Source organism: Trichosurus vulpecula, chromosome 9, assembly GCF_011100635.1.
Source record: "Trichosurus vulpecula isolate mTriVul1 chromosome 9, mTriVul1.pri, whole genome shotgun sequence".
NCBI classification, from domain to species: Eukaryota; Metazoa; Chordata; class Mammalia; order Diprotodontia; family Phalangeridae; genus Trichosurus; species Trichosurus vulpecula.
Window position 1 is genome coordinate 85,693,125 of NC_050581.1, and position 16,688 is coordinate 85,709,812.

Here is a 16,688-nt window from a genome sequence, read left to right on the forward strand (position 1 = left end):
ACTTAACTTGCTACAAGTGACCTTGACCTGTGATGGGATTTGGAAATGGTGTCAGAAGAGTTGTCATTAAAGCTGTGGCCCTGATATGCCTGATGCTTCTCTTTCTTTTCATTTTATATGGGGAGAACTTTCATGAATTAGCCCTCATATCATCTCTCTGGCATGGATTATACTTTTTAAAGGCCCTTTTGTAGTATTTTGTGTTTTTATCATTTGTATTACATTCCTCTGGTACTGCTTATGCTAGGCTTCTTCCTGAGGTCGGAATTGCTTTAAAAATCATTTTAGTGGTAGAAGATGCCTTAGAAAAATTTTAGAACATTGCCATCAAGGGGTGGGGTATGGGAGGAGAAGCACTAATTTTATGTAGACTGGCCTGGTTTTCCTTAAATGGTAAAGGGAGGGTGTTCTTGGATTTTGGTTGGTCCAACAGATATGGGTTTGAATCACTGATTTGGTTCCTTGTTGCCTGAAGGATAAAAGACCCAGCCTAAGAGGTCTGGGTGGTAAGGAGGTAGTAAAATTTCTGCTGCCCAGAGGGGACATCTTTCTGGCCTAACAGCCACTACTGTGGGGAATATGAAGGCAGAGGAGAGAGAAACAGTTTTTCTTTGGTTATTAACTAGAAATTGAGAAGGTAGCCTGAAATGATGAAAAGTGCATCAAGTTAAGAATCAGAAGACAAAGTCTTTGAATCTTGGGCTCTACCACCTACTGAGTGACTTGTACCTTTCAAATCCAAATCTTATGATTATCATTTTCCCACAGTCGCCCTGCTCTCCTGATCACAAATCTATTGCTATTCTCTATAGACACTGCCTCTCAAAGGGCTTTTGCATTTCTAACATTCTGTGCTTCTGTGAATATAGTGCCTGCAGATTCCCTCCCTGGGATACTGTCGCTCAATTTCTCTGTCTTAGATTACTTGTTTATGAAATGGGTAAACTATTATATCACAAGGTTGTTGTGAGAATCAAATGAGATAATACGTGTAAAGTTCCATGATAACCTTAAATGGCAATACAAATGTCAATATTGTTATTATCCATCATCCCTAGCAGTTACTGCTAAACTTGAATCAATCCACTGACTTGATAGAAATAGACCCTCTTCTCCTCTCTCTCGACACTCTACTCTTGATCCCATGGACTTCATTACCGTGTCTATGCTGATGACTGCATTTCCAATCTTAGCGTCTCTCTTGAGCTCCAGTTCTGTAACATCAACTATCCACTGGGCTCAGACTCAACGTGTCCAGTATGGAATTCATTATCTTTCTACCTCAAATCCACTTCTGAATTTTCCTATTTCTATCACGCAACCACCATCATTGCAGTCACCTAGGTTCAGTCTTACTGCCATCTTTAACTCCTTACTTTCATTCAACCCCCTGAGATTATCTTCAATTTACTCTGTACCTGTTTGTATATAGTTATGTATCATCTCCCTCCTTAGATTGTGAGCTCGTTTTAGTCAGAGACTGTTTCTGTCTTTCTCTTTATCCCCAATACTAACTATAGTACTTGGCGCATAGTAGGCATTTGATGATTTGACTTGACCCTACATACCCGGTCACCAAAATTTGTTTTTACCTCCACAACACCTTTCCCCTCCTCCCCTCCCCCCCTTCTCTCCACTGACAGTGACCACTCCAATTCAGGCCCTCACCACCTTTCACCAGGCTCCTATTGCAACAGCCTTATATTTGGACTGTGCCTCAAGTCCTTCACCTTTGCAATCCATTCTTCACACTTGACGGTGCAGTCTGGCCCAACTGGCCTTTTGGCTGATGCTCACACATGGCACTCTACTTCCTGCCTCCTGGCAGGGGAGTGATGGAAATGAACTCCGTTCTCTCTGCTCCCCATTGTCCTTCGAGGTTCAGCTCATGCTCCATCTCCTACAGACCTTTCCTGAATTCCCTTGCCTATCCCGTCCCACTCCTATCACCTTGCATTTATTTTGGTTATACCTACACAGATACACGTTCTTTCTCTAGACAGACTGAACGCTCCACGAGGGCAAAGGCTTCTTTCAGGCGTGTCTGTGCATTCTCAGTGTCAAGTACCTAAGAGGAACTTAATAAACCTCGTGGTTTGATTCGGATCCCCCGGCTAGAGCCACCCCGAGTTTCCGCCCCGAACTCTTAGCTCAGCTCTCCACGAGATTAACCAGTGTGAGTCAAGCACAGACCAGATCCCGCCCTTTCTCCTTCCCAGGTCCCCACCTGAAGATCCCACCAATGGGAATGCGGGGATCACGAAGGGAACCACGCTCAGCCTGACCTGAGCTTCCTAACTCCGCTGTCGGTTACATGCACCACCCCGAACTTGTTGCAGTGATGCGCCCCAGATACCTTTATCTGAGCTTTCTCACGGCTTTCTCTTATAATCCGCAGTGCTGTTTTCCACACAACACTCCTGGGTGGCATATAGGTAGTGCAAGGTTTATCCCCACTTTACAGATGAAGAAGCTGAGGTTAGAAACCGATCGTTTATTAAGCGCCCGGTATTGCAGTTAACGCCGGGAAAACAAAAAAGCTAAAGGAAAAGCTTTCGACCACTCGGTACGACAGGGAGCACCCAGGGCACCCCGGCAATGGCGCACGCGCACTGAAGCCTCCAGGTGGGGGTGGGGGGGGGGGTGGGGGGCGTACTCGCGAGACAAGTAGGCGTAATTTCGAGGGGCGGGCACACGGGAGAGCGCACGCACTCACCTGCTTCCCCCCACGTCGTCACTCCCTCCTCGCCACTACGCCGCTTGGGGCGTGCTGACGCACCGTGCGGCCGAAGGAAGGGGCGGGGTCAGGGCGGGGCTACAGCGGCCCCCCCTCCCCTTCCACCCTCGACCCGCCTCCCTCCCTCCCTCCTCCCCCTCCCCCTTCCCCTCCTCCCTCTCCCCCTCCTTCCCTCCCTCCCTCCCTCCCTCCCTCAGCCCCGTCAGCTCCGGGGAGCGAGCGTCGCACAGCGTCGCGTCGGCCTGGCCCGACCCGGCCAGCGGGCAGATGCCCCGAGCAGCCACCGTCGCCGGTGCTGCTACCGGTGTGGGAGGCAGGGGTCCGGCCCAGAGGGGCTGCGTGTGAGAGGGGGGGGTGGGTGGGGGTGGGGAAGGGTCCGGGGAAGCAGGGCCGGCGACCCGGCGGCGCAGAGGCGGCGGCGGCGGCAGCGAAACAGCGGGGGCCGGTTCGGGGAGGACCATGTATTTCCTGAGTGGCTGGCCCAAGAGGCTGCTGTGCCCCGTAGGGAGCCCGGCGGAGCCTCCCTTTCACATCCAGACCGACTCCCAGAGAGCCTTCTTCGCCGTGCTAGCCCCGGCCCACCTCAGCATCTGGTACAGCCGAGTAAGTCCAGGAGGATACCCCGCCGCCTGCCCAGCTCCTCCCCCTCCCCCATTGTCTCTTCCCCTCCCCCCTCCCTAAATCCCTCCGCGGCCGGGACCCCTTCCCCCCGCCCGGCTGCCCCGGGACTAAGTACCTACCCCCCGAACTTCTGAGGCTTACCCTCCTGCCGGGGATCTTCACTCCACCAAACCCCCCCCCACGTCGCCACCGTGACATTCCCCAAGCCCACGCATCTTGCCTTCCCCGCGTTGTAATTCCTCTCCCCGCGCACCCCTTGCAGTCCTGTACCTGCTTAAAGGAGAGTCAAGGAAACTCCCAGTTCCCTCCTCCCCTTTCCTGTCTACCTCCTCCAACTGGGGGCTGGAGGCGAGGGGGGAGGGGGGCTGGAGAGGGAATATCCTAGGCTGGAGCTTTAACAAAAAAAAAGGTGGTTCATTACAGTCTCCGAGCATGTCCGCTTTTAGGAAGGCTCCTCGGTGCCAACTCAAGTTGCACCCCTGCCTGGGCTCCGACTGTGTGGTACAGAAAACATTGGCAAAGTCCGTCTGAACTTTTTTTTTTTTTACAATTAAAAATAAATGTCTGGGGAGCGTACACCCCCAGCTTTCCCGTGCACTCATTCTCTCTGGCATAACTTTGGTACCGGAAAGTTGTAGCTGATCTCTCCCCCTCCCCCTTTTTAAAGCGCTGGATGATAAATTTGCGAATGTTTAAAGTTCTCGTTTTTTTTTCTGCGCCCCCTTCTCCCCCCTGCCCCATATATGTTTTTGACCTTAATCTTTGTAGATTGTTTTCCTAGAGGAGAGACAGCGGATAAGGACCGTGTTACTCCAGTAATTGTTATATTCCTTAGTACTAGCTCTGGAAAAAGACTTTTTAAAGGAAGGCGATGTTCAAGTTATTTTTCCCATTTTCTATGAATTTTAATCATGTTCTACTTATAGCTTATTGTCGTGGACAAATGAGAGTTAAGTTTCAAAATAAACCGTGCATGAGATTTTCCTCCCCCAATCTCCCAAGATGCTGTAGGCCTAATTTTTGAAGTCTGCAGAATGCGAAGATTGATAAGAAATGTCCCAACCTTTTGTTTATAAAGAAGACACTACCCACCTATGTCAGGGGGTAGTGTTTAGATGTTAAACATCTTTTTTTCTTTTTGAAGATAACAGGACTCCGTAGAGATAGGCTGTGACCTCATGTCATGTGACCATGTGAACCAACTGGCCCAATTAAGTTAATACCAGAAATCCCTCAAAGTTACCATCTAAGTGTCTATAATGCCCTTGACTGTCCTCGAAGTGTAGGGAGATTAGCTTTGGGATGTTAGTAATGCTGCTACATTTCATGATTTGTTACATTAAATATATGCCTGATTAGTTTTTCAGTCTTAGAAATAGGATAAAGAACAGTAAATTTTTGAGATAGGACTATTCTGAGCTTGATTGTGTTTGTGAATACGTATTTTGTACATTTGATTATTGATTGAGGTACTACTAACCAGATTTTACATTGTAAACATCAGTTTAAGTAGTTATATCATTCATAGCACTTTGATTAGCAGTGATCTTTTGAGCATAAATTTAGAGCTGGAAGAGAAATTAGAATTTATCCATTCCAATATCCTCATTATACTCATGAGGAAACTGAGGCCCAGAGAGGTCAATGACTTGGCCAAAGTCACTTAGCTTTGTCACAATGGCAGAATAGATATTTGAAGCAGATTTTTAGACTTTAAAATCGAACCCAGCCTCTATATCCTACCAAGCATAGGCAGAAATAATCGTTTGGACTCAATTTAAAAAACAAACTTTTTTGTCTAGAATTTTGCCAGAATGTGATATATTGCCTTTGTAATAGCTGGACTGCAATACTTTTGTTTTTTCTTCCTTTAAAATACATGGCCACTTTAGTATTAGATAAAACTAATAGGAGAGTACTGAACTGAAAGTCACTTTATCACACTCTAAAATGGATAACATTCTAAGACTGTGGTCAGGATAATTCATTCCAACAATACTTTTCATTAAACTTTTGATAGTAATACACACTTAGTTTGGAGGAAAGGTACTATATAAACTCAGTAATCTAATACAGGCAGGAAATAGGTCCCTTAGAAACAAATGTCTGTCTCCTTCGGTGGTGGAACCCCTAAATTGCTACCATGAGAGTCACTGTGAAAAATTTTGAAGATATTGTAGACTCTGAGGGTTTAAAGTGGAGGAAAAGAAGAAACCAAAAAGTTTGGAAGAGCTGACTTAAAATCAGGTCTTTCAGATGCCAACGGACAGACTTGCCCTGTGTATTTGCCATCTTGCCCCAATATGTTTTTTCTTTCCTTTGTTACACTACTTGAAATCATAAAGTTTGTATATTATTTAGTTTGTATTTTAGTTTAACCTGATGGCTTATAAATCAGTTTCATTTGACATTTAAGTGTTTTTTTCTGTATGGATTTGTGCATTATGCTTCACTGAAGAAATGAGATCTTTGAAAGGGGAAAGGAGGTAGATAATTAGGGAGCAAAACAAAACATTGGGGAAGTAATGGGTGGAAGGTATGAAGGGCAGGATAGACCTACTTAAACTGACCTCCCAAGTGAGAATCTTACTTGGTGGATTTAAGGCAACTTGAGGTCTGTGGTTAAGGGGATCAGGAGGTATTAAAAAAAAAAAAGGAGATGGGCTATTTGAAATCTAGGCCTAGTGATACACGGAAAAAGGTTTCTTTCTTCTCTTTTTTTTTCCTGGGCCATATTACCCATTCCTCTCAGGATTCAGAACTTTAGCTAGTACTATATGTGGTTCAGTTACATCTGCTTTCATGAACTAACCTGCCGAAGCTCAGCATTTTTTAATTTGTAACATTGTTTCTGTGAGAAGAATTTGTTCTACTTCAAACATAACCTCATCTGGACCTCCATTGCTCTTGGAAATCCTATTCTACTCTTACTAACTACTTCTCTCCTTCCCAACAGCAGTTGTTCCAAATCTTTTCCTCTCTCAATTCCTCAACCTCTAGATTTATAACAGATGATTTAACCTCCTACTTCCCGGAGAAAATTAATCCATCAACTCCTCAGATTATCAGTGACATCACTTCTTTCACACATGGGGAATAGTTTATCACTTTTTTTCAGAGGCTAATCCTTCAACCTGTATTCTTGATCCCACTTCCTTCCTGCTTCTTTCTATATTTGTTCCTAGGAATCCTCTCTATTGTGTGTGTGTTCTTCTCCACTGGCTTTTTCCCCTTTGCTCATAAAAACATATTCAAGTGTCCCTAATCCTTAAAAACCTTTCCCTTGTCCCTTCTACCCAATCTAAGCTGATTCCTGTCTCTTCACTCTTTATGCAACCACTTCTTCATCTTGCATTTTCTTAGCAGTTTGTAATCTGACAACTACAACTGCTCTACAGAATGTATTTTCACAAAGCTCACCATGATTGCTATATCTAGCGGCCTTTCTCAGCCCTCATCTGCTGTGACTGTTCTGCAGCATTTGACAGTGTTGATTGCACCTTCCTTTTTCTTTGGTTTCATGATTGTGATTTAGTAAGTACAGTCAAATAATGCACGAAAGTGAACAGCCACCACACTTTGCTTGTTCTATTACACTTTTGGTTATTCTTTCTTTTTTTCCTTCCTTGTCCATTTCCTAGTGCCTTGAAGTGGGTATTCAGTATTCTGCCCTTGGCACTCCTCTCTATAATCTTTCCCTTGATAATCTTACTTGCATGAGTTCATGCCTGCTTTCTAATTTTATATTATTTCTGTCATTGGTGCCATCATTTCCTCAGACTCCCATATTTTAAAACATTGATTTCTTTAAACACTTCTTTCTCCCTTTTTCTTCTTATTGAATTGTTACTGAATCTCATTAGTTTTCACTCCAGTATTACTAAGTATTGAATTCCCTTCCCACTGCCACTATCGTAGCTAGCACAAAGCCTCATTACTACCTTGCCTGAACTATTGGAATAGCTTCTTACTGGCTCCATCTGTCTATTGTTTCTCCTGTTGATTCTTCATTAGTAATACCATCAGATTAATTTTATTTATTGTCATGCCATCCTTTGCTAAAAACCCTTCAATGGTTCCCTGTTGCTTACTGAGTAGTTTTAATTCCTTATCCTGGCATTCAAGACTTTCCACATTCTTGGATCATTCTACCTAGCCAGCTCTTCTTGTTCTGTCCCTTACGTCTATACTTTATGACCCAACCAAAGTAGACTATTCACTGCCATTGCTAAATACCCATATTTTACAAGCCTCTGTATCCTTGTTCATGCTGATCCTTATGCCTGCAATTACTATTTACTATTAAATTCTTCCTATCTTTTAAAGTCCACCATTAAAGTTGTTTATTCTGTGTTCCTTTAAGTCACTAATGACCTTTTCCCTTTCCAGTCTCTTTACTTGTGTCTTTTGTGGACTTACATATTATGGTTACATGCATATGTGTCTTTCCCCTGACTTAAGTTCCATTAGATTAGAAAGCATTCAAATCAATTTTGGTATTTATTGAATGCCTACTATGTGCCAGGCACTATGCAGTTCCTCTGACTCCAGATTCTGAGCTCACCCCAACATGTCACTTAAAAAAAAGTTTTTTGTTGATATCTTTTGCTTCTCCTGTGATTATAGTTATCCCAAGTATCCTTCCCCACCCTGTCCCAGAGAGTACTTCCATATAATATATAGTTGTTTTTTTTTGAGAGGGAGAAAAATCAGCATTACTGATCAGGGCATTGAAATAGCCAGAAAACATGTGTGATGTGTAACCACCTGTGGGCTTCCCACTTCCACAAAGGGGGGATGGGTTGGGGATGTCCTCTCATATCTCTTCAGTTGAGTCTTGCTTGATCTTTATAATTTGGTTACCTTTACTTTTGTTTTTTTGGTATGTAGTTTTTTTTATTTTACATTGTTGCAATTACTATGTTATGTTCTTGATTCTGCTTAATTCACTCTGCATCAATTCCTATAGATCTTTCCATGCTCTGATCTGGCTACGTTGTTCAAATGTAAAACATATACTTGCCCAAAAGGGCAAGTACTACACGGAGGTCAGAAGATGTGATACAAGGACACTCTCAAGGTCTCTGTTAAGAACTTTAGAATTGGTTGTGTGACGTGGGAGACACTGGTAAAGGACCACTCAGCATGGTGTGCCCGTATCAGCGAAGGAGCTGTGCTCTATGAGCAAAGCAGAATTGAAATAACTCAAATATAGTTTCCTTGTTTATTCCGTTTTATTTTTTGAATTTTTCTTTTTTGCTTTAGCAAACAGCATAATTGCAACTCCTGCTTTTTGGATTCACTTGATGAAAAGTAAATTTTCCTCACCTCCATAGTTTTATTTTGTGTCTTTGTTTTTTAAATGGCCTTTTTGTAAGCAACAGATTGTACAGTTTTGTTTTCTTATCCAATCTGTCACTTTTTCATTTTACTGAATTATTTAATCCATTCACATTTAAAGTTAAGGGGTAGATTTATATTTTTCTCCATCTGTCTTTAATATTTTCTCTTCAAATTATGATTTTTTCCCCTCTTCTGCTATAAACATAGTACTATGTTTCTTCAGTTACTTTACCTTAATCTTTTTTAAGGTGGCCCTGTTATCACTGGCTCTCTTCCTCTACCCCTGATTTTTTTTTCTCACTTGTTAGTCCTTTCCTTTTGGGATTTTGCTTATTAGTTCCTTTTTCTCTGCTAGTTAAATAATTCCTTCCCCCTTTCCCTCTCAGTTGATTTCCGTATTCTCTCCTCCTCTTTGATTAGTCCTGTTCATTAGTTTTTAAAATTTAATTTTTTTGTGCCCCTTTCCAAAAAGGCTTTCTCTCATTCTTTTCATTATTGTCTCTTCCTGTCTACTCTAGATCCTCATTCTCTGATTCATGACCCCTGTAATTATCTGGTCTCTCTCTTTTCTCTGTATTCCTTATGGAATCAGAATTTCCAAGGTATCCTTTCTTCTATATGTGGTTTCTGCCACTGTCTTGTGGAGCTTGCCCCTTTTCTATTGTGCCTCACTTCCAGAACAATGCCAGCTATTGAAGGTGTTAGAGAAGATACTGCCCCATTGTAGAGCCCCTCCCTCTACCTCATCCTTGATTATGCAGCCCAGTACCTATTCCCCGCCCCCCATTTGTTCCAGAATCATCTTCCTGAGTTCATACTCTCCCACTATCCCACTTGGCCTCAGGATTTCTAAATCCTCTCCTCCCCAAGTTGGACTATTGGATTTTTGAAGCACCAAATCCCCCATGACATATTCAGCACAAGGTTCCTATCTCCCTTCATAGATCTTCTCTCTTTTCCCAAAGGCATGCTCATCAGTGGAACCCCCTCCCACCACTAAAGCAAGCCCTTTTTCCTTCCACCTCCTTTTCAAACTCCCCCCTCTCCATCCTCATTTGCCCACTCCCTTGTAGGCTTTTCTCTTTCTGATCCCACAGAGGCCAAATTCCCCCCGTTGCTAGTCTTCAGTTTGACCTGGGCACATCACACATTCCTCTCCATCCTATTCCCTTCCCTCCCCATTCATGGACCTTCTCATATTGTGATTTAGTCTCACACACACAAAAAAAATAATTCACCTGTAGGCAGTGTTGCTAAATTCTGTCCCTGGTGCTCCAGGCCTGTCTTTTCACTGTTGTGTCTATAAGACTTCAACCTTTACCCGTTAACTTGTATATATTTAGAAAGTTGTTTTTTTTTTTTACTGGTCTCTCTGCTATCACTCTGTTGTTGTCCTTGTCTGCTGCATTCATTCACTCTTTCTGCATTTCTATTGTTTGGGGTGTTCGAGAAGCAAATAATCTCTTCATTTCTGGTTTTCTTTCTAAAAAAATGTTTCAAATGTCTCTTTATTATTAAAGGTCCATCTATTTTTTTTCATTTATGTCTAAGCTCAGATTTGTAAGGTAGGTCACCGTAGGCTGCATCCTGAGTTCCATTGCTCCTTGGAATGGATTGTTTCATTCTCTCTTGAGTTTTCTGGTGGGTGCAGAATAACCTTGCATTTTATTTCCTTTCCTTTGTATTTAAAGATCTTGCTTCTGATTATTTACAGAACTTCCATTGTTAAATTCAAGCACTGTGTTTTAGGTTTTTTTCTGGAGGTGAAATGTGAATTTCATTTTTTGTGTATTTCATTTTCTTTGTCCAGAAGTTCTAGGCAGTTCTCTTCTATTATTTTCTGAATTACGTACGGTGTTAAGGTTTTTTGTTCTGTCACGTTCTCCCAGGAGACCTCTGATCCTTCTGTCGTCTCTGTGCATCTTGTCTTCAAGGTCAGTATGTTTGGTTTGCATAGTGAGAATATTTTCTTTTAGGGTTATTGTTTCTTACTTCTCTTCTAGCTTGTCTTTCATTTTCGTATATTCATATTCCCAATCTGTTGTTTTCTCTTTATTGCTTGGGTGGGACTTGCCTTTGAAGGTTCCAGTTTTTCTATTTCCCATTATTTTTGCTGTGAAGGCCATAAATTCTGCTCTAATAATTCCCATTTTTCTTTTGAACCACTCAGAAACTGAGTGTTGTGGTTCCATGTTCTTAAATTCCACTGAGTCTTCTGTCTTACCAAGCGTTGGATAATTTTCCTTTGTTTGTCTGTGTTTATTCATAGGTACTTGAACAACTTCACTAGATCTGTAGGCTATGTTTCCTTCTGTTAATGTCTTCCTTCTTGATTTATCTGCTTATGTCCAAGGTCTTTGAGTTTTTATCTTCCAGACATCTTTGACTGTCCTTTCTTATTCTTTCATCTTTTTCTGACTCTATCCTCTCTAATGGTTATTACTTTGGCGACTGGATCTCAAAGTATCTCATCCTCCTCCCATGCTTTGCAATTCTTAGTTCACCAGCCCAGATCCGTGCCACAAGTGACTTGGGTGGTTAGTAAACTAGCCCCAGGTGGATGCAGTGCTCTTTCCCTCAGGATTAATAGAATACTGCACAACACCTTCACCTCCCACACTCACCCACACACCGTGTCCTCCCCCTCCTGATTCCTCTGAGAAGATCAGAAAGCTGCTGTGCTGGTACGACAGGGTTGTCTGCCCCATCATGGGCATTTCAGACCTTTGTTTCAGTGGTACTACAGGGTTTGGGGCCTTAGCAGGCTTTTACTCCTGAAGAGCTATTACCAGTCCCACTGGCTGGCTGTCTCTGCCTGAGCAAACTTCTGCAACTTTGAACCTAGGTCATACTGTAAGGAAGGCATAGAGATGGAGTGGTGTTTGTTTTTGTTGCAAGCCCTGACCTGTAAGTAGAGTTCTGGATTTGCTAGTGCAGCCTTGCACCCTGTAGTGTGAGAGGTGGGAGAGGGGTCAGTGAGGGTCATTTTATGTTTTGTTTTTTTTAAACCTTTTGTATTCTCAGTGTCCTAGACCGTAGAGTCAGCTGAAGTTGCTTTATCTTTGGCACATTACTTATGTTTTGGAAGGTTTAAGAAGTTGTGGGGAATCAAAAAAATGTCTAATCATCCATCTTAGTGCTCATTCGACTCTATATCAGCCTTATCATTTGCTTGTCCTAGGTACAGATGAGGTATAAGATCAGCTCCTTTTTGCATAGGGATATTTATATTCCTTTCGAGAAGACAAGATTACACAGAGAATATGACTTAAAATTAAGTCTTAAATTGTATGCTCTAGAAATATATGTATGTTTACTTATTAATAAATTATGTATATAATTACTTTTGTATAATTATATGAATACTTAAACCTATTATAAAACTTATACAAAAGGTACAAGAAAATAAAATAAAGTTTAAAATATTATTTCGTTATCAATGGCATAAAACTTTTTTGTTCTCCCTAAAATATTACAAATGACATTTTTAATGAGAGAATTTGAATTTGCTTGAATATTTTTGAAAGGCTTTGCTTAACACTTTGTGGTAGAGGGATTCAAAGGTCTGATTCTAAGTTCACTTTATTTCAGTGTTTGGTTTTAATGATTGTCATAGCTAGTTTCACAATCATATTTAGATCCACAATTTCCTGTACCAATAATGCCAAAATTATTGTTGGTATTTGGCTAATGTATTTTCATCTTTCCTGATAATGGTCTTTGCAGGTTTTCATTAGTTCTTGCAAACTAATGGGAAGATTTAGCATCTTCCATAATTTTAATAAATTAATTCAAACACACTGAAACCTGATTTGGAAGATTTTTAAACAGGCAGTTTTGTTTCCAAGTTTTTTAACTTTACAAATATGAGAGTTTTTATAAGTGATCATTTTCAGCAAGACATGAAAGATTAAGTGTCCAGGAGGAAAAAGTGATCAACAGCGTGAAATGCTACAGAAAAGACAAGAAAGATGAATATTGAGAAAAGACCATCAGCTTTGGCATTTGGGACCCTTGGTCACTTTAAAAAGAACAGTTTTGGTTAAGTGAGGAATCAAAGTTAAGAAGGTTAGAACTCGGGAAATGTAAAGGAGCCTCATGTCCTTGATGGAATTAAGGAAGTTGGAAGAGGGATGGGAGATATCATGTGATGATCTCTGCCATGTAGAGAATAACCCATCCATGTTTGTTCATCCAGATTAGTTTATTCAGTTCCACAGGGGAACAACAACCACAAACAAAAATGGAAAGCAGAAGGGGAATATGACTTATTTACCCACCGGCTGCCTCAGCACAGAACCCACCTGGCTGAGGGGTAACTAACTGCCATGAAGTAATTTGGGAATAGGATGTGAGTATCCCGGGAAGTGGAGATTGTTCAAATGGGTCCTGCATACACATTGTACAGAAGGGGAGAGTTTGAGAGTTTGCATAGCTATTGGGAGAGCAGGTCAGATGCAGGAATGGTGCCTTATGATGAATAAGGATGGTGGTGTAATTGTGTTAGAGGAAAGCTCAATGAATGACTACAGCTAGGAGGGTGGACTGAGACCCATCTTTCCACTCTTGATTTGTTACCTCTTATCATTATGCCACTGTCCACTGGGGTTATGCAGCCCCCATATTGGAGTCCACTGCCACAGCCTTCTAGTACTATGGTAATTCAAGGATAGGAGAGATTGTGTTGGCTGTCAGGAAAGGTTTCTTGAAGGAAGGACTCGGGGCAGGTGGCACAGTGAGTAGAGCACTGGTCCTGGAGTCAGGAGGACCTGAGTTCAAATTCGGCCTCAGACACTTTACACGCTTACTAGCTATGTTACCTTGGGCAAGTCTCTTAATCCCAATTGCCCTGCCTTCCCCCTTCCAAAACAAAAAAAAAGGAAGGACTTAGTCTGAGCCTACCAGTGATATAGATAGGCTTCAGATAGTCAGAAAAGTAGAGAGGATATTCCAGGAAGTAGAAGGTGCATGAACAAAGATACTAGGTGGTAATGACGGAGAGTGAATAGAAAACAGTGTGATGTTGGCATGAGTGTGGCAGAGTGTTGCAGCAACTTGGCTAGCAGCTATTGTGGGGGTGAAAGACCAACACAAGCCCAACAACAAGAATGCTGCCAGCATAGGTTCTTTTGATCTGCTTTACTAAGGAATGTAACGTTAAGGGGTTAACAATCTTACATTAATCCAACATATACATATAAACTCCCTTAGTTCAGGAGGAAAAGCCAGCAACCTGAATTTCAGAGCAAGTAACAAACAAGTTACAAACATACACAATATAAACAGACCAGATCACAATTCATAGTTACCAAGAAACCATCAACATTTGGCTTGACCAGCCGGGAGGCTCTTAGAGTAGCTGCCCAGAGTCCCACACCAACATTCCTCCAGGAGCGAAAGCCTCAAGCAAATAGCTCTGTTCTCTCTTTTTATACAGTCTTTGGGTGTCATCAAACATTATCTGAGCCACCAGAACTTAGCCGCATACTATTGGCTTTGGTCTTAGCAACTCCCCTTAGGGCTCTTGAGGGCTTCAAGCCCACATGGGTTTAGCATGTAGTAAATGGGGGTTTGGGCCTGGGACTTTGCACCTGGTAAGGCTCAATCAAAGACAGTTAATTTAGCATTCTAAAACAGTAAAAAAAATCCCAACTTAATTAATATTACAAAGAGGATCTGTATTGAGGAGTTGTGAGATAAGATTGGATAGTAAGGTAGGGCCTAAAATAGGGCTTAAAAGTTAATCAGAGTTTAGACTTTAAATATAAACACTAAGAAGCTACTAACAGTTTTTGATTCTGGACGTGACATGATGAAAGTTTTGATTTGAACATTGTGGTTTTTTTTTTTAAAGTTTACTCTGGTCTTCGTATGTAGAATAAATTTACAGAATGGAGCTGGCATTTAAGATCCATCCCAATCAGCCTCACTCTACCTTTCCAGCACTTCTTATAACATTCTGTGTTCCAGCCAAAATTGACTGTTAAATGTTTCCCAAATTTGACATGCCATCTTCTGTATCCATGTATTTCTTAGGCCATTCTCCCATGCTTGGGATTCATTCCATTCTCATTTCTACCTTACAGAATCCTTCTCTTCCTTCAAAGCTCAGCTTCTGTGGCCTCTTGTCTAGAAAGCCTTTCCTGATCTTCCTGGGCGAAAGTGTTCTTTCTCTTCTCAAATTTTTAGTATCTTAGCAAAATTTGTCCTTTGCTTCACTCATACCCTAAGTAATATATGTCTTCCTTATTTCTGTATATACACATCTCTTGATCCTTTCTTCCTCCAAGTATACTGAAAGCTATTTGAAAGCAGGGATTGTCATTTTTTAAAAGGAGTTGTAGTTACTACTTAATCATTTAATAAATATTTGTTGAATTAAATTGAAGTCAGGAAGACAATAAAAGCTGTTGCAGTAGGTTATATGTTAGGTGACCTGGACTAGTTTATTAGCAATTAGAATGGGGGAGAGGAGAGTGAAAGATATTTTTAAGGATAACAGATTGGTTGTACGGGATGAACAAGAGGAAAGAGTCAAAGACAACTCCAGAATTCTAACTAGACACCGCCCCCCCCCCAAATGTGTCATTACTGACAAAAACGGGGTGGGGGAATGCGGTAACTAATGGGTAACTAATGTGTGAATCAGAGAGAAGCCGCACTTGTTTAACTTTTTGGAATAGCAAGTTCTTGATAAGGACTGCAGTGCCAACAGTACAAAGGGGAAGAAGTGACTCTGTAGACTGGTTAAATAGATGAGGCCAAAGTCAAATTGTAGCTGGTGTAGATGAGTGAAAGTGGGTCCCAGGCCAACCTGGACTGAAAACATCCTCTCAGCCAGAGGTTGAGTGTGTGAAGCTGGGCTATATATATGCCCTTTTTTTTTTTTTTGAAGGGGGGAAGGCAGGACAGTTGGGGTTAAGTGACTTGCTCATGGTCACATAGCTAGTAAGTGTGTCAAGTGTCTGAGGCTGGATTTGGACTCAGGTCCTCCTGACTCCAGGACCAGTACTCTACTCGCCGGGCCACCTAGCTGCCCCTCTTTTACCTTTTTCAATGGCATATTTTGATACAATGTGACACTTGTTTCCTTTATCAACTTTTGCCCTAGCTTTATTAGTTCTCCAAGAGAACTATACAGTGTCTGTAGCAGGGAACATTTTCATTCTTTGTCAAGAAATGCTATTAGGACAGCATTTATTCATTCAGGAAACATTTATTAAGTTTTTACTATGTGCCAGGAACATGGTCTTTATTGAAGAGTGAATATTAGTGAGCTGGAGACCTAGGTTTTGTGGAATGACTAGGATCAGCCCAGAGGGTGAAGTTTGGAGATGTTACTGCTATGTCTAGATACTCAGAGTGGTTTATAATTGGCAGTCGTGTTGTATGGTGACTTTTGAGTTCTCTGCTCTGCCATGGATGCCAGGGACTGCCAGGTTCTTGAGCTATTGTTAAGCTGAAAACATGACATTTTTAAATAAAAGATGTATATTTAAGGTCTTGACGGTAATCATTTTGAATGTCATAGATCCATAGAATTAGGTATACATTGTTTTATCATTTTTTCAGCCCCTAATTACCCATACAGTTGAAAGGGTCCATAGAGTGATATAGTTGAAAGCCTATAGCTCAAATAGAAGTTTTTGGTACTGCCATTTACTGGCTTTGTGACTATCTGCAAACGATTTTACTGCTTTGAGTACAAGTGCCCTTATCTTGTAAAATAGTCAAGTTATTGTTGTCATTATGTCCCATTAACCAGGATTGTTGTGAGGATCCAATGAGATAAACTGAATATAAAAGTTCTATACACTATAAAGGGATATTAATATATCAGCTGTTCTTATATGGTACAACTTTCTTCTTACTTAGAAGTATGTGGGTAACATCTATAACATCTTCAGGGTGAAATTGGTCTAGCATACTAACTGTGATGGAGAGCTGACTACTTTGAAAAGAAGCCCATTTCAAGTTAGCCATTCTT

General features: G+C 41.6%; 1 protein-coding gene across 4 annotated transcripts in view; it reads left to right on the top strand.

The window, feature by feature from the left end:
* The first annotated feature begins 3,140 nt into the window (after positions 1 to 3,140).
* RIC1 (RIC1 homolog, RAB6A GEF complex partner 1) overlaps positions 3,141 to 16,688 on the top strand; it is a 155,042-nt gene continuing 141,494 nt past the window's right edge. For all 4 annotated transcript variants that reach the window (XM_036737720.1, XM_036737722.1, XM_036737721.1 and 1 more), the window contains exon 1: positions 3,141 to 3,340. In XM_036737720.1, coding sequence (XP_036593615.1) covers positions 3,197 to 3,340 — 144 coding nt within the window. In that variant the 5' untranslated portion in view covers positions 3,141 to 3,196. The remainder of the gene's footprint in view (positions 3,341 to 16,688) is intronic.